Below are 25,633 nucleotides of genomic sequence, written 5' to 3'. Positions count from 1 at the left end.
TGTCAAAGTGCACCCCTGTTTGTTCCTCCTCTTGCTATTTGTTCTTACTTTCTTTTGTTTGATGAAACGCATCCAAGCTCTTGTCCTCTGTAGGAGTTTATCTTGAGAGTTAATTGGATTCTTGCACATCTTCTCGCAAACTAGGCAGCGATCTATATGTTCAGGTGGATTAATCAAAAGACTTCTTGTGGTGGCCTCAGGCTGAATATAAAGTAGGAATAATGCTCATCACTTTGTTTGTTTTGATTCGCTTACTATCTCACCACATCGACTTTGATTCTTTTTTTGGTCTCTTTTTGGCCCATTTTAATGCTCGAAATAATTTAGCCTTCTTGCAAATCATGATCGAAGGCATAGCCAAATTTACAGATACAATTAATCCATGACCTTCTTATGTGTTTCTTGTCTCTCTCAATATCTGTTCTCATGGATTAAAATTTCTGAGCCTTCATCATATTTCACACTACTTGTATGCAAGTTTGACACAATATATAGTTCATCTTCCAAGAATCATAGACAAGAAGAAGAAGTATCTTGGAAATCTGTGGCATATTGCATGACTGATACAGCTATAAGCGAGCAAACAAGTATCTTAGAAATCAGTGTGGAACATGTTTACACATAGTATCTTCGATTTCACAGCTAATCACCCATCACTTACCGCCTCACAAAGTGGCTTTCTATTTCTTCATGTACATTTCCTTGCATCGATATGTAGATCACTTGCACCATTAATTTTCTGGACACACATATGGGTGTTGGTTCAGTTCTTTGCTTCACTTTACACGAAGTGTGAGAGACAAAGCCGATGCAGTTCTCATAAAATAATGGGTTTGTACTGGAAAATAATAATGGTGGTGTGGCTGTCACATTGTTCTTAGTCCCCATCGATGTACAGCAACATTAAACTCCATCACGGAAGAAACGCCATCATACGAGTGTGATCACTAGAGAACAAATCATAAAGCCATAAAAGCTGGGGAGGGTTGGCACGGTTGCCACTTGGCATGTAGCTCGTGGGAATGGTCACTCGAAGGGCTGTGGAACTACAGTGGTTCGATATAGGGTTTAGGGTGATGAATTCTTAGGGTTTTACCATAGAGACCAACGTCATCATGCATGCATTGGATCCCATCTCTCACTCACATCACCTGACAACCTTTCTCTTGCTGCGGTGGCTCTTCGAATACCTCACCGTCCGTCCAGTATCAAACTCAGGGAGTAAAACAAATGTTACGTTGTTAAGCACGAGGTTTGAGAAGACCAGAGTGGAATCTATTTCACAATCACAAACTTTAGATGAACTCTTTTTATCTACTATTACTAAGTACTACTGGGTTGTGGAGTAATGCCTCTTGGCCTGGGGGAACGTGAGCTTTATCATCTCGGGATGTGATATGTTGGGAGTCCATGTCCACAAAAGTTTTGATGTTTGATTGCAAGTCAACCAATGCACAAGAAGATGGAAACTTGCAAACCACAAAATGCACATGTCTTGCTTTTGGTTCGCCTTCATCTCTTTGTTTGTTGCACTGATTTCTCATCCTGTCTTTATTATTCATGTGTTTCTTCTTAGTCTGTCATCCAATCAAATAGTTGTTATGCTTGCATTGGTTCCGTCATAAGATCTCCTGAGGTTTTTGATGCCATAAAAACTTTGTTCCAACGAATGGTTGTCTCTCTTGTTTCTTGACGAGGTGTTGTAGTGCAGCGTGAAGTGAACTGCATATAAGATCATTAGAGAAGAATCATGGTGTGATGTCTTGTGAAATTAACTGGCCTCAGCAGACCACAGAGGCTGGCAGACCTACAGAGTCTTCATGCATGGCATTGAACTTACATGCAACTTTCGAGAAGCTTAGAAGACCTCCCTGGAAGTTTACTGGATTAAACCCATCTCAGAACACAACATCTTTTACTGTCACTGCCAAAGTGGAAAGCTATCGATTATCCTAAAAATGTTTTGCATAAATTGATGACATGATTGACGCTTTGCAAAATTATTTTCTATGATCAAATACGAAAATAGGTCCAAGTGATTTTTAGGGGTGTTTAATTTTGACTGTTGATGTGTGTTAATACGACTGTTTTTTCCTGCCGATACTTGAGACTCATCTGCTGTTTCCAACTCTCATGCTTTTTATTTGGGCATCTTGTCAAGCAACCTTAGAGATGTAGTGGGCACAATCGAACTCATGAGACTTTAGTGGAGAAAATAAACAAAGACAAAATAAAATTAAATAAAGACATGAGAATTATGTGGTTCGGCAAATCAAATCTTGCATGCGTCCCATGTTCTTAGGCAATCCAAGAACATGCATTTCTCGTAAGATTACACAATCACAAAATAGTAGCTTGAAAATGTTGTGTTGTCGCACCCACTTACACAACAACTCTCTTATCATTTTCATTTGCAGATTAATGTTAGTATTCAAAAAAGGAAATGTATACAAAGATTATCGTTTGCAGAATAATCCGAAGGAAATGTTGACAAATAAGGGTTGCTGTTAAGATTAATTCAAATAATTAGGATTAGATAACATAAAAGACAAAAGTTTTAGATTTAAATAAATAGATAAGGGTGAAAGATTTATTGAAATATGATAGATTCTTTTTATTGTTTTAAAAAAATTGTACTCTATTTTTAGTTAATATAAATAAGTGTTTTTGGATCAATCCAAAAAACTGTAATTGCAAGTACTCACAGTTTTTTTATTATTCCCTTCCCTTTCTCCTTGAAATTTTGTAGAAAAGCCAACATTATGGCATCAGTTCCAAGAACAAGTAAATGTAAAAAAAAAAAAACATCTTCTTATCTTCAAGGTGAAAATTATCAAATTTGAGTTGTTAAGATGAAAACTTTATTTATCTCACAAGGATTATGAAATTTAGTAGAAGATGGTTTTGTTAAGTATGATTTACAGGATCCTAATATTTCTAAAGATCAAAAAAATCAAATGAATGAGAATATACAAAAAGATGCAAGAGCCCTCTACTTGCAACATATCCCTATTTCCCTAATCACTATGAACTCTTATGACGAAAGATTCTAAATCTATGATTGATTTTTTTGTGAAAACCTAAAAGATCAAATTATAGTATAAAAGGTTTTACGGAGTTTTATCTCCAAAATTTGATATGATTTTTGCCACTATAGAAAAACCTAAAGATATAAGTACATTATCTATTGATGAATTAATGGACTCCCTTTTAATTCATAAACAAAAAGTAAATAGACCTTCAAATGAAACTTTAGAACATGCTTTTAAACGAAGATAAGAAGAAGAATAAAAAAAAAAAATTCAAAAACCAAATCTTAAGGAAGAGATCAAAATGACAGAGGATGAAGCTGATCAAATAAAGATAACAAAGAAATCTGTCAATGTTTTTATCACAAAAAAAAGACATATTAAAAAGATTATTATTACAAAAATAAAAATCCAAATGTTCCTCTCACTCTTATTATAAAAAATATAGTTATTTTGAAAAAGCCTCTTTGAACAAAAATCAAACAAATTATCATGAAAAAAATAATAGTGAAGAAAAGGAAGAAAAAATATTTTCTTAATAGTATCCAACGAAGAATATATTACTTACATATGCTAATCACGTGAGTAATAACACGTGTAATATGTTACATAATCTTTTTTGATTAATATTTATTATGATATTTTCTCACTTTATATTAGATGAATATATATATATTGTCATATCCTTAAATCTGTGCAATAGAAATTGAATTTATAATCATGATAATGAGACTAATTCACCTTTAAACACAGATTCTAAATATTCTTGGTCATAAGATACTCAAGAAGCACATTGAGATAATCGGATAAACCGATATGCTATATACATATCTCCTAACTGTATAAGGAAATTTCTCTACTCTGTTTGTTGAGAGAAATCCTCCTTCCTAACCTGTATAAATAAAGAAGATATGTGAGATCAACTTCCAATTCCTGTTTTCTATTCTCTTCTAATATGGTAGCCTTCCTCTACTGCATCTTCCTCCCCATCTTTCTCCCCTTCCGTCCCTTCTTTCCCTTTCACCGGTCCCCTTCGTCGGTCACCTTCGCCACCGCTACCGATTGTGCCGGTGTCCTCCAATGACTACTAGACCTTTGGTGTTGTCTTTCACCCCAACATCCTCTAGCGCCTGCTGGCTTCCTCTCTCCGACTCTGTCAGTCGCTCTCTCTCCGAGCGCCGCCCCTAATCTGGACTGCTGCGTGTACAGCGCGTGACACCTTAGCTGCTGCCCCAGCCGTGGCCTTCAGTCGCTACTGAATCACTTCTTTCTCACTACCTAGTGCCTCTCAAACCACCACGGTGGTAGCACATCTTCATCAGGCATTGATCGCAGCTCGCTGCCTCACTATCAACCGCCCCAAGCATAACTCTCGGCAGCATAGAACATCTCTTCACCGTCGATCCTCAACAACCTTCTAGCTGTAAAGAGCTAAAAGCATCCACCAAATAAAGAACTCATCCCAGCAACCCACCTGATCGTTGTAGATTTCTCCACCTGATCGCTGCAGATTTCTCCACCTAATTACTGCAGCTTCCTCCAGCATCACGCTAGCTCTCTTAGCGCTACCAACACTGCACTGCTCCTCACGGGTGCACCATTAGCGCTGCCCTCTAGTAGTCTTCTCTACTGCAGCAGCCATAGTAGCTACAGCAGCAGCCTCCTCCCTCCCTCCTCTATCTTCCGTAAAGATCACTGTTTAGTAAAAATAAAAAACAAAGAGAAAAAAAAAATGTCTGGAATGTCTTCGTTATCTTCTTTTGATATTCCGATTATTATTTTTGCTCATGGTACTTATCCTATAGGGCTTATCTCCATCAATGCTGCCACTCTAATCCTTTTTAAATTATCAACGGGTGGCAACTATGCATCGCTCAATTTTCTAATCTCTTATTTAGATACGACTTGCTAGACTACGTTGACGGCTCCTTCAGTTGTCCGCCAGCCATGATCAACATCCCCAGAGAATCTAATCCAATTTCAAATCCAAACATCCCCAGAGAATCTAATCCAATTTCAAATCCAACTCACAAACTGTGGCTGCGTCAAGATCGTCTTATCCTCTAAGCTATTCAGGCCTTAGTTGCTGAATCCATCGCTCCATTGATATCTTCATGTAGGACTACTGTCGAAGCATGGTCTAAACTGCAAGCAACCTTAGCAAATCATTCGTGTACTCATAAGCTCAGTCTTCTATCCAAGCTAATGGTGATAAAGCAAGAGAGAAGTACTATCACTGATTATCTACAAAATATCAAAGTTATTATCGATGATTTGGCTTTGATAGATCATTTTCTATGTGACGAAGAGATCATCATCCATACCCTTAATGGTCTTGGAGACGATTACAAGGAGTTGGCAGCTACAATTCGGGCATGTGACATGCTAGTATCATTTGAAGATCTATGACAAGTTGACTGATTATGAGACGCATTTAAAGTGTGAGGACAAGCTGCCCGGATTGACTATCACAGCTCAAGTCAGTCACAAGTCTAAGAGGAAGGGCACTTAGTACCCTCCGAACGTCTCCAAAGGCTTGGCCTATACACATATTGATCTTATGGATCCCATGCGAAACCCCCCTTATCGTCCTAATCATAACTTCTCACAAAATGAGAACTCCAATAATCATCCATCTTGGCATCCTACCCCACCAAGCTAACAAGATGGGTCGTTTGCTAGTTGTGTGATAAAATCAGACACTCTGCTAAAGTTTATCGGTCTCGACCCCGCCTCCCTGCTCTATCACACTAGCATTAGGCAAATATCCTAACTACTCCGATGACTAGTTAACCCAACTAGATTGTCAACTCTGGCACCTCCTATCACATCGTCGCTGATCTTCAGAATTTGTCTCTTCACAACACCTATGGCAACAATAAAGATATCATCATCGGTGACGGTAAAGGACTTCCTATAACTCATACCGGTTCCACAATGCTTACTTCTGATACTACCACATTTATACTCGATGATGTTTTATGCATCCCTCATATTAAATGTAACCTCATTTTTATTTATCAATTTTGCAAACATAACAATATGAATTCTTTCCTGATTCCTTTCTTATTAAGGACTTGAGCATAGGGGCATCCTTGGTCCAAGGCTCGAATAGAGGCAACATTTACAAATGACTGTCAGCTCCACAAATAACCCAACCCATTGTTCATTCTTCCGTTGCAACTCCAATTGATGTGTGGCATCGTCGTCCTGGTCATCTCTCGTCCCTTATTTAGCATAAATTACTTTCTCGTTACTCTATTCCTATTTTTAAATCACATAGTTCTATAATGTATTGTGATGCATGTCTTAGTAATAAAAGTCATCGACAACCCTTTGCCTTATCTTTCATTTCCTCCTCTAAACCATTTGAAATTATTTATATTGATGTTTGGGGCCCTGCTCCAATCCTGTCTTTTGATAAATTCAAATTTTATATCATTTTTGTAGATCACTTTACTAAATATACATGGTTATATCCTCTTCACCATAAATCTGATGTTTCCACCATCTTTCCCATCTTTCGAAAGTTGGTCAAAAATCACTTTCAGTCTACAATTGAAACGATTTACTCTGATGGTGGTGGTGAATATCAAGCTCTGGCATCCTATCTCTCAGCTTGTGGTATGCAACACCTCAAGTCTCCCCCGTATACTCCTCAACTAATTGGCTCCGCCGAACGCAAACATTGACATATAGTAGAAATTGGGCTCACACTTCTACATCAGGCCTCCATGCCTTCAAACTTTTGGATAACAGTCTTTTAAACTGTCATCTACCTTATTAATAGAATGCCTACGCCAATCCTACAATACCAGTCCCCCTTTGACACACTATTTCACAAACCCTCAAACCTTCGTAAACTTAGAGTATTCGGTTGTTTATGTTATCCATGGTTATGCCCCTATGCCTCTCATAAGTTAACATCACGATCTAATCCTTGCATCTTTATAGATTACTCTTTTGAACATAATGCTTTCCGTTGCTATAATATCTACACTCACAAAATCTTTATATCACGTCATATTATTTTTGTTGAGTCTATATTTCATTTTCAAAACCATACCTATCATACTATACAAACCATTCCCCATCAAAAACCTGGAGTTGATTTCACTGAGACATTTAGCCCAGTTGTTAAGTCTACTACAATTTGACTTATCCTGAGTTTGGCCACCACTAAGGGTTGGCAATTACGATAGTTGGATGTTAATAATGCCTTTTTACAGGGGACTCTAACTGAAGATGTTTTTATGCAACAACCTCCTGGTTTCACTCATCCTTAATATCCAAGGCATGTTTGCAAATTGTGAAAAGCTATTTATGGACTTTGTCATGCTCCAAGAGCTTGGTACGCAGAACTTGGCTCTTTTTTTACTTTAGTTGGTTTTCTCAACTCCAAATCCGATACCTCGTTATTTCTACGACAACACCATGGTGACATAATATATATTATGGTATATGTGGATGACATCATTGTCACAAGCAATAATCCCGTGAAAATCCAACCCTTCATCAAATAGTTGCCAGAGCGATTCTCGCTTAAAGATCTAGGACCCTTGAACTACTTTCTGGGTGTAGAAGCTACATTCACATCTTTTGGTCTCTTTCTCTCACAGAGAAAGTACATTCAAGATTTATTATAAAAAACAAACATGTAGGACGTAAATGCGGTTACAACTCCTCTCTTTGCTAGTGGCTCTCTCAAACTATCCGATGGAAGTCTTGCTACGGAACTCACTTAATACCGATAAGTCGTTGGCTCCTTACGGTACTTAGCTCTCACCTATCCAAACATTTCCTTTGCAGTCAACAAATTATCACAGTTTATGCAGAGGTCATCTACTATGCATTAGTCTATGATCAAATGAATCCGATATCTTAAGGGGACCCTCAATCATGGTCTCTTTCTTCGTAAACACTCTCCACTTCTTCATGCCTTTACCGATGTCGATTAGGTAGACAACTTTAATGATTGAATATCTTCATTAGGGTATATTGTCTTCCTTGGTATTAATCCAATTAGTTGGAGTTCTAAGAAGCAAAAGACAATCGTATGGTCTACAACTGAAGCTGAATACCGTGCCATCGCCACTACTACTACAGAACTCAATTAGGTCACAAATCTGCTCAAGGAACTCAACATCAATTCCACTCCTACAATATATTATGATAATATCGGAGCTACCTATTTGTGCGCTAATCGGGTGTTCCAATCCTACATGAAATATATTGCTATCGACTTCCACTTTGTGCGAGATCAACTATGAGTTTCTCATGTACATACGACTGATCAATTAGCCGACTCACTCACGAAGCTTCTCGTTCGTAAACTTTTTGCTTTATATCGATCCAAGATTGGTATCCTTGATAGGAGCACCATCTTGCGGGGGCATGATAGTAGATAAGATTTTCCTAACTGTATGAGGAAATATCTTTACTCTGTTAATAGAAATCCTCTCTCCTAACCTGTATAAATAGGAGAGGATATGTCAATGCGAGAATAGCTTCTTCAGTAATTCCTATCTTCTATTCTCTTCTAACACCAATTGTGTATCTGGTCCTTAAATTTGAGACACAAAAAATATCTTATTTGAATACTCTGTTCTTTGATATCAAATTTATAGGTTTAGAAGTTTTGAATATAGTACATATAGTTATTAAGAATGACAGCCAACCTTACGAAGATAATTATATGTCAATAGAGGATCTTCCACTCTCGATATCATGAGAGGAATATCCTATATGTTCTCAAATCCTTAGTCAGGGTCAATCGGATCGTAATGAATTCGATAAGCATGATATTCAGATTGAGAGAGAAGGATTTTTCTAGGAGAATCTAATTAAAGAGAGATTTGAATGGATTTCGTATGAGCTAAACAACACATTGTCCTATATATGATCTTTGGGATATTAAATAAATGAAGGATTATAGATATATGATAACTAAGGATAGATATATTTAATATATTAGATATTTTTGTATCGTCCAGGGAGTATGACATTGTGATTTAGTATATCCATGGTCGATGAGTTGAGTAAATTATTATAAGAATAATAATTTACTGAGTTAGAAGTTGTGATAAGTACAACTCATGAGCAGCTTAGTATTGGGCCTAGAAAGTCATATACATATGATTGATAATATGATGAATAGAGGATTAGATATAAGATATCTTGTAAGTCATCAATGGATGTTTGTGAGAGATCAAAGAAGCATATGGTTTTTTCCATGGCTCGAGAAATTTCCCTTTTTATTAATGACTTGTAGGGGGAGCGTGACATCACTAACAATGTGCGCTTGGGCTCAAAATGACGGGTATGCCCGCTCCGTCCCTTATCTAATTTTTATCGTCGTGTCGTAGGGAACGGAACTAAAAGGATTGGCAGCGGCGTAAGCGGCAGGCTATGGCTTTACGGTGGCCAGCCGCAGCAACAGGAGCCCACTTCGGGTGCAGGGCCTCGAAGAAGGGGACGATGCGCCCGCCGCCGCCCTCGCCTTCGCCCGCCGCCAAGCTTTTCAAGCTCCCTCCTCGAATCGGCCCTCTCTTCTGGCCCTGGGAAAAGGTCGCCTCTCCTCCCTTCTCCCTTCTTTTGTTTTCCTTTCTTTCCACTTTTCTTGTGATTGTCCCCATTTTTCTTGTTCTTTCTGGTTGTGAGACAATGAACTATGCAAGTGCTTAAGGATACATGAAGCTAGCTAAATACCAAATGATGCTTAACTAAGAGGCCTTTTTGGTCCACCTGTGGCTATGTTGATGAGGTTACTGATGAGATTAGTTGTAATTTCACATGACGATACGAACCTTTCCCACCTGATGTGTGCATTTCGTGCATGCAATTTTATAAAGAGAAAAAAGTATATCTTGCTGGGTTCTTTGATGTTTGGTGATGATTTATGCATGCCACGTCCAACAAGTTTGTTTGTGAAGACCATTGTCCGTCTATTCATATATAGTTTTTCTTTCAGTAATGTGATGTGGTGTATACAGTGGGCTTTTAATGTGATTATAGGATCGCATTATGGAAATTGGAAGATAGTGTGATGTTTGTGTTCCTTATCAGTGATCCATGTTGGCCTAGTATCCTGGCTATGCCTGTGAATGAGTTATTACTTTTTCTTCAGTGTACCTGTTTAGACAATAAGATTCTTCTATTTTGCCTAAACTAGGTTAAAGTCGGTCCTTTGGTTGTTTCTCCAATGGGATTTGGGACATGGGCTTGGGGAAACCAATTGCTCTGGGGCTATAAAGAAGAAATGGATGCCTTATTGCAAGAGACATTTGATTTGGCACTAAGGAATGGAATCACTCTCTTTGATACTGCTGATTCATATGGGACTGGAAGATTAAATGGTCAAAGTGAAAGGCTTCTTGGGAAGTTCATTCGTGAATTTCAAGGTTAGCCTCACAACCAATATCTGATGTACGAGTTCTATGTAGCAGTTGGGTATTGTTGTACTCCATCTAGTTAGAATCTGCTGGTCCTTGAAGATTATTTCTTATTCTTTTATATTTTGTGAAACTTCTATATGAACTTTCAGATTTTGTTCTCTTGCATGGACTCATTGTTTGTTCATCTGTATTGTAGGACGAAATATTGGAGACAACATCGTCATTGCTACAAAGTTTGCAGCATATCCTTGGCGCCTAACACCTGGACAATTTGTTAAAGCTTGCAAGTATTCCCTCTGATTTAAATTTCATGCAGATGGACAAGTAGATGTGTATCTACTTTTCATGAAATTAATTGAAGTGCTACAAGTCAACACCGATTTTGCATCGCTGTTTATGTTTGGCATGATATAGTTGAGCTTCCAGTAATAGGCAAAAATGTGGTTCTTGCTTATCTGAAAATCATTCGACATCTTTATTATTGTCATGCACAGACTTCTGTGATGGTTTTCATGATCTGCAATTTTGAATGGGTTACTTTTTTTAATTTGTGTTTCAATTCAATATATAAGGTTGTTGGGATATTTAAAGTTGATAATTTTCATTGCAGATCTTCATTAGAACGGTTGCAACTTGATCAAATTGGTATAGGACAATTGCATTGGTCAACTGCAAATTATGCTCCTTTACAGGAGCAAGCTCTTTGGGATGGCCTAGTTGCAATGTATGAGGAGGTTATTATGCTTACTTTTAAGTTCAACCAGATTGTCAGTGATATGTCTTCATCATATTCAGATGTTTGTTTCTGTCTCGACATCTCAAGCAACGTATGCATTATCTTTCTGAAGGAATGACTTATCTAGTAACTAACCAAAAGGTTCAGCTTCACTTGCAGATGCTCAAGTCTAGTAAATATAGTGAACTTTTTCTTAATTTACATTTTACATTTAGGCTTTAGCTGAAAATAGTAAATGCTTCCGTGAGAGAACTCTTTTACTGGTGTCCTTAATTTATGATCTATTGGAGGGAAAATATACTCTTACTGATGATTAATGAATCAAAGAAGTTTCATGTCATCTTGGTCTCATATGTGATCTTCTTGCTACAGATAATTTTCTTCATACTGACTTTCGATAAACCACTTTTAGAATGTTGAATTCATCTATAGCAAAGTCTAGGTTTAAAATTTTAGATGCTAATCATGTGTTGAGGATGTATAAGTAGTTGAATTTTATGTGTTCAGGGTTATTTACTTATGCTTGATTGGATTTGCTTGTTTATCTTCAAAATCACAGTAGCACTAAAAATAGCTCATTCAACTAGCTTTTTATGACACATGACTAACTATATATGATAAATATAATTCTAACAACAGATTTAAGCATTCATAAAGTGCATTAGTCTTCTCAAAGAGAAATTTTGTCTGAGTAGAAATCTACTCCACATCATTCCTGGAGTAGATATCAATGCAGCTTTTAGTAACTACTGAACACAATGTAATGCTGTTTATCATGTCAATGAGAGCTAACTCTTGTGCAGGAAAATTATAACACTAAAGTACTCAATTCTCCTCAACTTTTTTTAGTATAATTATTGCGAAGCCTTCTGAGTTTTATAGCAAGCCTTCTCTAATTAATTTTGACCTGATTATCAGCTTTTGGAACTTGAGCAAACTCCAAAACTGACAATTGATCAGCTATATTTAAGACTGATTTTGGTTTATGTTGCATTGTTTTGCTTGAAGCTTTGGAGGATTGATTAAAATCTTGAGAAGACAATTATGAAAAACCATTCCATGATATGTTTCCATGATATGGTAAAACAAAAACCATAGGTGTTTAGTGAACTCTTGAACATTCTTCAGAAATAATGTGCTGAGTTTTGAGTATTCTGGTCAAGTTCTAGTTGTTGCCTGGATTGCTGGAAACACTAAAGATGTATGCTATATTTCTTTTTGTAATACCCCGATTAGTCCTACATTAGAAGTGGGCAAGACTAAGGTTGACTTATAATGATCTAATGGGTGTATTATTGTCAACCTTAGCCTAAGTATTTTGGCAAGTGATTTGAGCTTAACGAAGTTGAAAGGTTGGGTCATGACGATTGATATTAGAGTTGACATAGTATTGGGAAATGGTGAGGGGGCTTGAGTAAGAAAGGGTTACCCGTGAGAAAAATTGAACACCCCGATTGACTTTAGTCCCACATTGAAAATTGGCAAGACTAAGATTGATTTATAAGGGTTTGATGGGTGTGTTATTGTCAACTTCTACTTATGCATTTTGGCCAATGTTTTGGGCTTAAGAAAGTTGATAGGCCATTTATCTCATCATCCCATCAGGTCAGATCGTAACACTTTCTTTCTTTATGTAATCTCTAGAAACACTAGGTTTTTAGCTTCTATATCAAGTGCCATGTAGCATAAGCTGTTCTTATTTGATAAAACTTGTATGTTCTTTCGGAACTAAATATCATCAATATCTTGTTGGTGCCTAAAGCTGCATCATCGATGAAACAATGTTCTGCTTGTATAGTCAGAACACATTAAAGACCTTTCAGAATTGGTTTTAGCACATTATTAGCTGTTGCTGTCATATTGCCATTGTTGTCTACTCCATTGATGCTTTCCATATAATATTCAACTATTCTGTTATTTGTGTTTCCTTGTCTTTTGTCATGTATAACCACTGAGCATAGCATGTTCTTGTGCCTATCCTAAATAATTTAGTCATGTTAATATCCAGCTACCTTAACATGACTTAGAACATGTATTAACTATGTGTTCCTTGTAGGGTTTAGTTCGTGCTGTTGGTGTTAGCAATTATGGTCCAAAACAACTTATTAAGATTCATGATTACCTAGAATCTCGAGGTGTGCCATTATGCTCTGCTCAGGTACTTGATGACTAAGAGACAATTATTATTTTCTCCACATGTACTCTTTTGTGTGGCCTGATATAGCATGCATCTGATCATAAGACTTTTTAAACATGCAGGTTCAGTTTTCTTTGCTGAGCATGAGTGATGCCCAGATGGAGCTGAAGGAAGTATGCGATTCTCTGGGCATCCGTTTGATTGCATATAGTCCACTTGGGCTAGGGATGCTCACTGGAAAATATACAACATCAAGTCTTCCACGCGGGCCACGGTAATGGAACAAACTTTTGCTGCAAAGTGCAAAATTGTAAGACAAGAAAGGGTAAAGGTTGACTAAAGGATCTATCTTAATTGTATTGCAGAGCTTTGCTGTTTCGTCAAGTTCTCCCTGGTTTGGATCCTTTACTCAATTCCTTGAAAGATATTTCAGAAAGGAGGCAGAAAACGATGTCACAAGTATGCCTCTTTGTCTCAGTTCAATTACAAAGTTCAATATATGAAATTGTTCTATATTTGTGTGCATCGCAAATTTCAAGCGAATAAGATGGTTAAATAAATAAATGATGAGCATAGACGAAAAAGGGTTACAGTGAAGTTAAAAACTTAAAAGTGGAATTATTAGAATCAAGTCAGGATCATGGCATAAATTGATGATTGACAAATGCAACACATGATGACATGTGCTTGTGTTTCCGTAGGTATCTTCCTAATGCAAATATTCTCTGATTGACCTGGCTTTAGCATGATGAGCCTTGTCATTTAGACTAAATATTGCCCTTTGGGTACCATACAGAATGATTTTTGGTTAACTACATGCTCCCTTTTCTATACTATGATATATTGATGGATTAGATGAGATTTTTATTTATTTATTTATGAGGAACGCAATGGATTTGTCTTGGATGCAAAATTTCAATTTGCTCTACTATCAAGTGATTTGTCTCACCCACAGAGAACAGCAGATCCACCATATACATATTTCATCCAAAAGATATTAGGAAATCAAAGCAGTGAGGTATGATATAATGCACCTAGTGAACCAGAACCAACGAGGTAAATGAGGACCTTTGGTGTGTAACAATAGCGACAACCAGAATGACACACAGCATATATGATCAACTTACAGCTATGAATGACTCGAACCACTTCTGTTTATAATCTTGCATGGCTTTCGTTGTCATGAAGTTCCAGACTAGAAGCCTTTTCCTTGTGCTGTTATTGCTTATTGAAAGATCATTATGGGCATCTTTTGCAGGTTGCAATAAACTGGTGCATTTGCAAGGGAACTATTCCAATTCCTGGCGTGAAGTCGGTCAAGCAAGCTGAGGAGAACTTGGGTTCCCTTGGCTGGCGCCTTAGCTCGGATGAGATTTTCGAGCTAGAGTCCGCGGCTAAGCGTTCCCCTAAGAAGATGATCCAGAACATCTTTCAAACCAGATGAGTGAACTATATATTTCTGCTTTCTTGATGAATGTATATTGCTTGTTGCTCCCCTGAAAACCCATTACTAGTTTTTGGTGTGATGGCTTTGCCATGTGATCTACAAGTAGCTACTATGCTCTGTCTGGCTTGTTCAACAAAAGTGAGTGAATTATTTATCCCCTATAAGCTTTGAAAATTATAGTCTCATCCAATGATAGCATATATTAATGTCTCCACTTCCTCTGAAGCTTTGACAACTCAGATTTTATTTCAGTTGTTCCAGTGTCGAATGAGCTACCACTATAAACTAGCAAAAAATAACAGCAGCTAATTAATTTAATTATTCATTACATAACTATGTAGAAGAAAATGGAAGTTCTTACATGCACCAATCATTCTTGTTTTTATAGCAAACTCACCATCATATCCAATCTCATCGATCTTAAAGCTTGCTATATTTAATCTTCTTCCAACATCGACTATTCACGATGGTGCACGCAAGTGAGTCGAAGACGTAATCCTGGATTCAATAACAAGTCAATCATTTGCTTGCTTTCTTCGTCGATCGCATCTCCCTCCGGTTGCGATTGTATCGACGGCGCGAGAAACGAAGAAAAGGAGGACACGACCGTGGAAGATGGTGGGCCAAGGTGTCCCCACTGCCAGAGAACTGTCGGCCGTTCAGGCGGCAGCGGGTGAAGCTGCTCGCCCCACGCTTCGACGATCTGAGGGGCGATGCTGGCTGGCTCACTGGACCCAGCCGAGTTCTGCGGGTTCTTATCGTTCCGCACCGCGTTCGTCGAAGCCAAATGCATCATCCGATCCGTCAACGAAGGGAGCAAGCTCCTCCGCGATTGATTTATTTCGTTGCATTTCTGTTGTTTGTGACTGCTTTTGCTCTATCTTGCGATTTTTTCTTATTGGCTTGTTCGTTGCAACTTCCTCTAGGGTTCTCATCAACGAGTTTTGATTCAAAGAGGATGGAATTGGGAAGTCATAGAGGGCTTCGATCAAACGCAATTACCTATCCATGTCTCCTGCGTCACCGGGCTGAGGGAGGGGTATGGACAGCGACGGGGTGCTCGTCGCGGTCGCAGAAGAAGGCGACGTCACACCACATGAAGACGACGTCAAGAAGACGCTCCTCCTCCTCCCTCTGGATTGGACCCTATTCTCTGAGAAAGGGAATGCGGCGGTATAGCAGTTTGAAGAAGCCCTCGCCACTGCTGCAGCATGTTGACGAGGGGCGCCCGCTTGCCGGTGCTTCACCCATGGCTTTCTCCTCCATTTCTGCAACCGAAACCCCAATGAAGCGTGCACTGAGCAAATCTGGCCGGCAACCATCCTGATACTGCCATCGCAGTTGCATCCTACAATCTCATTTGAGCTATGAATTTGCTAATTTTTGAGAATTCTGATCTATGTATCTTATTTTAACTAAATATTTTATATAGAATTCTGATTTAGACAAAATTAATTCTTTAGGAACTGAATGGACAAAATTAATTCTTTAGGAACTAAATGATTTATATGCTTATCAATTAATCATCTAGATTCTACAAAATATAGATAATATTTTTTGACCTTTTGTACTAAATTAGTTGTAACTCTCCATAAGAATTCTAATTTGTATAAAATTTATTTTATTTGAAACTAGACTCATATTTTTTTAAATATTAAGTAAATTGGAGTATGATTGATCATAAAATTACTCATGTAATATACCTCAATTATGTCAAAACTGATTTATTTTTAAATTTACTTATTTTTATTTTTTGGACTTTGTTTTAGTTAAAATTCTTCCCTTAATTGAACCTTATGTGATTGTTTTAAACTCTCTTGTCATTAGTTCTTATCATATCTAAATGAGTAAAAATTTATGTTTATATCATATTTTTTGATATGTTCACATATATATTTTTATTGTTTCATATGTACTTCTAACTTTCTTATTTATAATGTCATTTTATACTTTGATATTTATGAGATAATGTGAACCCTTATTAAAAATGGGAAAGGGAGTTATTAACCTTTATCAGAAATAAAAAAGAGAGTTATATGTAAAGCAGCATCATATCGGCCCAATGACTTTATGCAGACGTAGATAAACTCCGAAACGTAGAAAATTAATATTAATAATCATCGAGAAATAAATGAATCATATTATGTTATGATTCCACTTCACCATTTATATTCTTGTGACATATTATTGAAAGTACTTGCTTATATTATTCTATATACTTTTTGGATATGAATAAAATATCAAATATGACATTTAAAGTTATGTTTATCGTTTGTTCTCTTGGTATACTCCCAAATATTTTTTATTTTATTGATATGATTATAAATACTTTTTACTCAATTGATATGCTCTCTTTAATATTTTTAAATACTTCTTACTTCGTTAATATGCTCTTAAATATTTTTTACTCCATTGATATACTCCTAAATTACTTCATTGATATGCTCTTAAATATTCTTTCCTTCATTGATATGCTCCTAAATATTTTTTTTACCTTATTAATATACTTCTAAATATTCTTTACTATATGCTCGTAAATACTCTTTACTCCATTGATATGGAGTAAAATAATTTTATTTTTTAAATAATTTTATTTGATTAGATTTTATATTTTGAAAAATAATTTTATAAGTGCACCATTTTAGAAAAGATGCCAATAGATCTAACAAATACCATAATTCTATATCAAGTTAATGCAAGTTATAATGGTTGTATATCATTTGCATCATATTTCCTTCTATATATTACAATATTGTGAGCCCCTCCTAATACAGTCCATAATGACCCATGTAATTTGTATTATAAGGACAACCCTATTATCATGAATAAACATAATATCTACATACATAAATAAAAAGCAAGATAGCATAAAGAATAACTTTTATTTATGCAAGCAATAATATCGATTACAATAACTACTTAGAAATATATCACCATATTTTATAGGTTGCTTACAAGACCCATTCTAATAAAATATTCTTCATATACTTTACTTATAAAGCCTTAGTGGATGGATCAACAATCATTAAATGGTACTCAAGTTTTCAAGTAACAATTCTTATTTTTGAACTCTTTCTTTAACAACTAAATACTTTATCTTAATATATTTAAAATGACTTAAATACTTATTATTCTTAAAGAAGAAAACTATTATAGTGTTATCACAAAATATGACCTAACAATTGAGTTAATCACATCAGGTCCTAAAATAAAATTTCATAGCCATAAGACTTGATTGATAGCCTCAAAGCATATCATAAATTCAGCTTTCATTAATGAGGTATCATGAAACTTTATATTATCATTGTCTTGAAGCTTATTTAATATCATAAATAAATTTTTAAGTTTGCAAACCAAATATTAATTTTCATTTTATTGAACCCTTTTATATTATTTTCTATTTAGAAAAGTTCTTTTCATATTCGATGTAGCTCAAGATCATAACGAACAACTAGGGCCATGATGATTCTTAATTAGTCATTTTCAGAGATGAGAGAAAATATCTTGTTATAGTTAATGCATTTTTTTATAGTAAAATTTTTAGCCATTTTAAATTGTTCGATATTATCCTTTGAGTCAAGTTTTATTTTAAAGATGCATTTACAATCAACTCTTTTATAATTATTAGGTAACTCGATGAGTTCTTAAATATTCTAGTCTATTGATTTCATCACTTCCTTTGTGGCATCCTTTCATTCTTCATAATTACTTCCTTTATGAAAATATCAAGAGATACTTTTTGATTCTTATATCATAATTTGATCATCGTAGATATATCATATAATCATAAGAAATGATATTGCCTTTATTTTTGAGATCTTCCCAAACGTGCCAATTGTGATTGTTCTATAAGTTTATTAATAGTGATATCTTCATTATATGGAGGTTATCAATATCATTATATTATTTATGTCTTAATTTATTTAGTAATTTGAGGAACAATAACTTCTTAAATAAAAAAATGATAAAGAAGTATCAACATGTATTTTCTCAATATCAAATCTTCGAGATTTTTCACTCCCATTAGTTTTATCATTTTTTTAATAATATTGTATTATTAGACTTAATTATTCTCTTATAGTTAGGACAATAAAATATGTACCTCTTAAATTTTTCTGAATACTTAAATAAATACTCATAGTTCTTGGATCTATTTTTTTTTTATGAGTTAAAAGACTATTATCTTTACTGAATAATCTTAAATTAGATTTTCTACTAACTTATAACTCAAATGGAGTGATGAAACTGACCTACTAGGGACCATGTTTAAAATATACATAATAGTTTTAAGAACTTTATTTCACATTGAGTCAGGTATAGAAGAAAAAACTCATCATAACCATATTTATAAGTATACGATTATGCTTTTTAGCATATTATTTTTTTGTGACATTCCTGGTAATAAATATTAAGCATAAATATCTCACTTTTTTAAAAATTTTATAAATGGCTCGATTTTTATCCAATCTTTTTCAGTTTATCATATAAATTATGAAATACTTCAAGTAATTTATCAGATGAGAAAGATGTTTTAGGAGAGTCAAATACCATATCATTGAAGGTCATTACTACATAGTTTGCCACTTTTTTTTCATTGATTTGTTCTTCGACTTCTAATTTACTTGATTCATCTCACGTTGTTTTAAGTGTTTTTTTTTCTTTTAAGTTGATGATTTCTTTTTCAGTTGTGGATACTCTTTTTTGAACTGTCCTGGCTTTTTTCATTCACAACATATGACTGTACCTTTCTTGGGTTCACTTTTATTCTTAGCTTCTCATCTTGTAGGATTTGTCTTGTTTCTCCTCATAAACTTTTTGAATATTCTTGTAAGGAATGTCATGTCATCATCACCATTACTTGAACTTTTACTCAAATAGTCTTCTTTAGATTTAAAAGAAATATCTTTCCTTTTATTTGAAAGGTTTTATTCTTCCTTATCATATGATCTACAAGTAATTTCATAGGTCATTAAAGATCTTACGAATTCTTGAAGAGTAAAATTATTTAAGCCTTTAGCTTCTTGGATCATCATTATATTTAGATCTTAGCTTTTATGAAGAGATCTTAAAATCTTACTCATCAATTTAAGATTAGTATAATTTTTACTAAGAGCTTTTAAACAATTGATAATATCCATAAAATGGGTGTACAAGACACCAATAGATTTACTTGGCTTTAGTTTAAATAATTCATAACTGTTAACCAAAAGATTAATTTTAGATTCGTTTTCTCTATCTATACCTTCAAGAGTAACTTCGAATATGTGTCAAATATCATATACAGTATCACAAGTAGAAACTTGATTGAACTCATTTTTATCTAAAAGCATAAAATAAAATATTCAAAGTACTAGTATTTAATGAAAACATTCTCTTTTCAAAATCATTCTATTCATCTATCGATTTAAAAGATTTTTAAAATCTAAACTTAATAACATTTTATAAGTAAAAATTTATAAAAAGTAAGAAAATTAGTATTCATGTTTTCCAATAGGTGTAGTCTGTTACATTGAATATGGGAGGACTAGAGTGACCCTCTTGATTGCTTGAAAAACTATTAGATCTCTCTTGGGTGTTAACCTAACTGAGAGAACCGGGCATTACTACCGATTGTTAGGATTGTAATAGCACTAAAAGAGGAGGTGAATTAGTGCTATAGTAATTTTTTCATTCGATTTTAAAGTTTGATCGATAAATCCATATCGAAAACATGATTAACAAAAAATGCAAGTAAGGGTTGCGAGTAAAGTAAATGAGTAAGCAATAATAAATCAAAAGCAAGAACAGAAATACAAATCGATTTATACTAGTTTAGTCTTCCCGACCTATGTCTACTCTCGATTCCTCCTTCCTTAAGGCCACCGACTTTCACTATCAATCATTTTTCCAATGGGCGAAGATTAACTATCATTGTTATAGCTTTTCTCCTTTTAAAAGACATAGGAGAGAACCTCCATGGTCACTCTTTTATATGATCTCTCACCTCTTACAACTTAGAATCACCTATAAACTCAAGAAAAAGGAAGAGACTCAAATAATATTTATAGAGAGCTATAACCCTTCACAAACTTAAAATTTAATGCTCCATTGATCAAGCCTTAATAGGGTATTTATAGGCCCCAAAAAACTTTAAAAATAGAGTAAAAAAATTTAAATCCTCAAAATTTTGGGGTACGAGCGGTACTACTGCTGACACATGGCAGTATTACCACCATAACTTTTGACGCTATAATTTTAAACTTTTGGATGGTACCACCATTGTAATTTTTAAATTTTGGGTGGTACCACTATTGCCCTAATTAGTACTACCACATATATAGGTGGTTCGATCGTCGACAATGCTGACAAGAATTGCTTGTGCTTGTCGGCTAACTTAGGTGGTACCACCCCCTAGGACTAGTAATGCCACTACCTAGGCTAACATAAGACCACTATTTTGGCTTTCTAACAAGCCTAATTTGGCCCAGGTCTAATTTCATTGGCTTTCTCAATAAGTTGGTATGGTTTTGGTCCAATACCAATTCAATTTGATTGAGAAAGATCTCAAACAAGTCTTTAACAATCCAATCATATATTTGACATAATTATGAAGCTTTTAGTATGTTGTATGCTATTCCAACATATCATTCATTCTTCCAATATTTTGTTTGAACCTCCGACACATTGTCCTTTCCTTCGATATATCACTTGATCTGTCGGCATGTTGACTTTCCCATGACATTCGATTTTTTGGCACAACATCCAATCCTTCCAGCATGATGCCCGAACTTATAGTATGAAGTTCAATATTTGACAAGTCGACCAATCATCCAACTCGATGTCCAATTTTTGACATGATACTTTTCTTAACACAATGTTTAATTCTCCTACTTCGATAATTTATCCATAATGGTTTGAGTTCTTGATCGATGTATTTTTTATGTCACTTCTCTCAAAATCATATTAGTCAATAAACTCATCAATCGATTTCATTATCAAAATCTGGGATTCAACAATAGATTCATGTCATGACATACTCTATTAGTTTCATCCAATGATAGTTTTTCTCTACTCGAACCTCTAACCATATCCAAATACTAGATTAGGCCAATAGAATGAAAAATATCGAAACAATGTCACAATCACATGTGAGGTAGCAAGCTCTAAACCTTTATACATAATTTATATTCCAACTCTAAGAACATAATATAACTATTAATTAATAATAAAGGTCTATAATGATGTTTAACAAATTTAATAACATCCTCAGTTATTCACAATACTTGAATTTAAATAACATCATTACTAAGATTAAGTTCAAACTTTAAAAGATCCCTAAGATTCATATACACTACCAAGCATGTTAATGTATGATCTACTCTTCAATATATGAAAAAAAGAAAAATATAACATGGACATGAACAAATCACATATTAGTAAGCATCAACAACTCACATACTAATGAAAATGATATATAAAATATTTTTTTATCAAAACATAAAAATTATTTTACAACCAATCATTTACCTTAAAATACATCAGAACATAAATTTTTATTTTTGCTTGAACAAAATCATTACATAAATTAATATATTTTGTAAAATTAAACTTCATATATCTTAGAAGTCTTACACCTTCAATAGAGAGATTTTAATCAATTTTTTGAACATGACATATCTTGAATATTTTTTTTGAAAATAATATATACATAGTTAAAAATAATTATCATAATAGATGTCGTCCATCAATGATGACTCGGTGATTTAAATAAGTGCTTGCACTCAAGCGCTCGGGTGAGACAAGGCCGAAGCACCTCATATGTGGAACAGGTAGTGCGCTTCAATGAGGCAATGCTTCGACGCTCACCCGAACCCAAGTGTTGAGCATCAGGTTCTTCACTGATCAGGTCAAGTCCAACTTAGAGTCTCTCTTCAAATGTTTGTTCATTGAAGCTTTCAACCTGATGTGTCAAAAAGACCATCTCAAGTGGTAGGACAACTTTAGTGTGGAGCGTTAAGTGAAACGGCTATTCTCCCAAACTGGTTTTAGGTGTTATTTAGGAGGCTCATAGAATGCTCGATAGTTCATCTACCTAAGTGTCTTATACTCCCATAACCCTTTTCTTTAGTCCTTCGAGAATAGCTCGGTTAGTAATCTCGGTGAGATCATTAGTTAGGAGGTGAGCCATCGAGTTGAACCCCAATTAGATCCCGTAGGGCTATCAAAACTCTTTAAATTTTATATTATTGAATTAAGTCCCTTTGTCAATGATAAGGGCTTTCGGGATTGCGAAGCAGATAATGATGTTTTTCTAAACAAACCCCTCGACATGTTTCTCGGTGATCGATACTAATGGCTCGACCTCCACCCAATTTGTGAAGAAGTCTACTCCAACGATGAGGAATCTTCTCTAGTCGAAAGCTGGTGAGAAGGGGTCTGGTAGGTCCATACCCCATTGGGCCAAGGGCCAAGCATAATCGATCGAGCTCAGATGAACCATTGGCTAGTGTTATACTCGAGCAAACCTTTAGCATTAGTAGCATATCCAAATATAGGCAATTGCATCTTTGCACAATGTTAGTCAGTAGAATCCCTATCGAAACATCTTAAATGCAAGGGTTCATCAACCTTTATGCTCTCCGCAAATACCTCCGTGTACCTCGGTGAGCACCCTTTCGGCGGCTTTCAATGATGCAAAGCATTTGAGGAAAGGTTGGATGAGAGATTTTTGATATAGGTAATTGTTTAATATGAAATACCATGCTTGATAATACCTGACTCTTTGAGCCACTGTGGGGTCTTGTAGTGTCCCATCTCTCTTATAGTGTAGGACTCCATCGACCTAGCTTAGTTTCTATTTAGCCATGTCTATGTTGTACCCCTCGATGGTTCAAATTGATAATGCCTTAACTATCAGCCAACCTTCCTTCAAAGCTTAGGTGGAGGCTAACTTGGCTAGTGCATCAGCATGGGTATTCTTTGCGTCAGGTACTTGTGGTACATTGAGTTGGGTGAAGCTTCATGCTAACCATTGTATCTCGATAAGGTATTTCACCATGATTTCATCTTAGGCTTCATAGTTTCTATTAACTTGACTCAGGACTAGTTGTGAGTCACTAAACACTATCAAGTTCTGTATCTAAAGCTCTCGGGCAAGTCGGAGTCCCAAGAGAAATACTTCGTATTCGGCCTCATTATTGAAAATTTTGAACTCAAACCGTAGAGTCTGCTCATATACCTATTTGTTCGGACCTTTCAGGATAAGTCCTATGCCCCCTCTTCCTGAAGTGGCAGAACCATCTATGAATAGGGTCTATGCCGAAGGGGTATGCTCACTAGTATTGGCTTTAGGTAAGGGAGTCAGATCTGATATAAAATCCGCCAATACTTGAGCTTTGATGTCAACCCTTGGTACATACTAGATGTCAAATTTGCCCAACTCTATCAACCACTTCAGCATCCGCCCTAAGACATCGAATCACGAAAGGATCTATTTGAGTGGTTGGTCGGTAATCACTTGTATGGGATGCACTTGAAAATAGTGGTGGAGGTTCCTTGCTACCAGTACCAACACAAAAGCAAGCCTCTCGATGGGGGGCTATCGCTTCTTGACTCTGCTTAATACACGATTGATATAATATATTGGTCTTTGGACACTTGAGTTATCTTGCACTTAGCACCAAGCTAATAGCTTACTTAGTGATGATGAGGTAGAGGCTAAGGGCCTCATCTGGAATGGAGGAGGAGAGTCATGACAATTAGGCGAGGTGGTGCTTCAGTTTCTCAAATACCTCTTGGCACTTCTCGGTCTAATCCTTTAGATTTTTCAATGTCCGAAAGAAGGGCAAGCATTTATTGTCAAAGTGGGATAGGAATCAGCTAAGTACCATTATTCGTCCTATTAATTATTGTACTTCCTTCATTGATCGCAGTGGATGCATCTCCAATATGGCGTTGATCTTTTCGGGATTTGCATATATTCCTCTCCAATGAATAATGAATCAAAAAAATTTTTTTTTTAATCGACTCCAAAAGAACATTTAGTTGGATTGAGGTGCATATTATATTTCTTTAAAACCTAAAATGTGTCAGCCAAGTTCGCTAAGTGTGAGTTAGTTCTGCTTTTGAATATTATGTCATCCACATATATTTCAATATTCCTTTCGATCTAATATTTGAATATTTTATTTACCATCTTTTAGTACATCACCCTTATATTTTTTTAATCCAAATGGCATAAATCTATAGCAATATATATTGGTCTATGACGAAGGTATGTTTATGATCCCGAGGCACCATCTTATTTGGTTATATCCCAAAAATGTATCAATGAAGATGAAAAGTTTGTGTCCCTAGATAACATTAATCAACTAGTCAATCTGGGAAAGAGATAACTGTTCTTTAGACATGTGTTGTAGATCGATGTAATCAATACATATTCTCTAATTTTCATTTGGTCTTTTAACCAACACAATATTAGCAAGCCATTGGGGGTATTGTACTACAGTGATGAACATCGCTCGTAGTAGTTTACCCGCCTCATCGTTAATTACTTGTTGGCATTCAATTGTAAAGTTGCGAGGCTTTTTCTTCACAAGCCAAACTTTAGGAGAAATATTCAGGTGGTGTTGAGCTATATTAAGATTTATTCCTAGCATGTCCCTTAATAATTATGCGAACACCTCAGTGTTTTCTCGGAGGAAGTTGATGAGCTGCACCTACTTCTCCTTGAGGAGTGTCATTCCGACCTCGACGACCTGGTTAGGATGGGCCTTATCAAGAGGTTCCTCGACAAGTGGCTCTATTGGCTTAGGATGTAGAAGGGACTTAGTGAAATCTCAATGATCCAATATTGATGTCTTGAGTCGGGCCTTTTTCAGTAGGGATACTATAGTTAGATAGCACAAACGA

General features: G+C 35.5%; 1 protein-coding gene across 2 annotated transcripts; it reads left to right on the top strand.

Annotated features, from left to right (window-relative positions):
• The first annotated feature begins 9,385 nt into the window (after positions 1 to 9,385).
• LOC135652288 (pyridoxal reductase, chloroplastic-like) lies at positions 9,386 to 14,957 on the top strand. Of its 2 annotated transcripts, XM_065173126.1 has the most exons (9): positions 9,386 to 9,596; positions 10,201 to 10,429; positions 10,620 to 10,710; positions 11,034 to 11,147; positions 11,219 to 11,300; positions 13,216 to 13,317; positions 13,419 to 13,570; positions 13,662 to 13,755; positions 14,555 to 14,957. In XM_065173126.1, the coding sequence occupies exons 1-9, from the start codon at positions 9,438 to 9,440 to the stop codon at positions 14,738 to 14,740; spliced, it is 1,209 nt and encodes a 402-aa protein (XP_065029198.1). In that variant the 5' UTR covers positions 9,386 to 9,437; the 3' UTR covers positions 14,741 to 14,957. The 2 variants fall into 2 exon arrangements, with proteins under 2 accessions (XP_065029198.1, XP_065029202.1); XM_065173130.1 differs by lacking the exon at positions 11,219 to 11,300 and having other exon boundaries at positions 9,388 to 9,596; positions 11,034 to 11,157.
• The last annotated feature ends 10,676 nt before the right edge of the window (positions 14,958 to 25,633 follow it).

The sequence above is a fragment of the Musa acuminata genome, chromosome BXJ1-4 (genome assembly GCF_036884655.1).
Source record: "Musa acuminata AAA Group cultivar baxijiao chromosome BXJ1-4, Cavendish_Baxijiao_AAA, whole genome shotgun sequence".
Taxonomy (NCBI): domain Eukaryota; kingdom Viridiplantae; phylum Streptophyta; class Magnoliopsida; order Zingiberales; family Musaceae; genus Musa; species Musa acuminata.
Note: the sequence above shows the minus strand (reverse complement) of the source record. Positions and strands in the feature narration are given on the sequence as shown.

Excerpts from the sequence above, each read along its gene's own strand:
- LOC135652288 (XM_065173126.1), top strand. The coding sequence starts at position 9,438 with ATGGCTTTACGGTGGCCAGCCGCAGCAACAGGAGCCCACTTCGGGTGC. Across the intron at positions 11,301-13,215 it reads ATCTAGTAACTAACCAAAAG|GGTTTAGTTCGTGCTGTTGG; the intron begins GTTCAGCTTCAC and ends TGTTCCTTGTAG. Across the intron at positions 13,571-13,661 it reads AGTCTTCCACGCGGGCCACG|AGCTTTGCTGTTTCGTCAAG; the intron begins GTAATGGAACAA and ends ATTGTATTGCAG.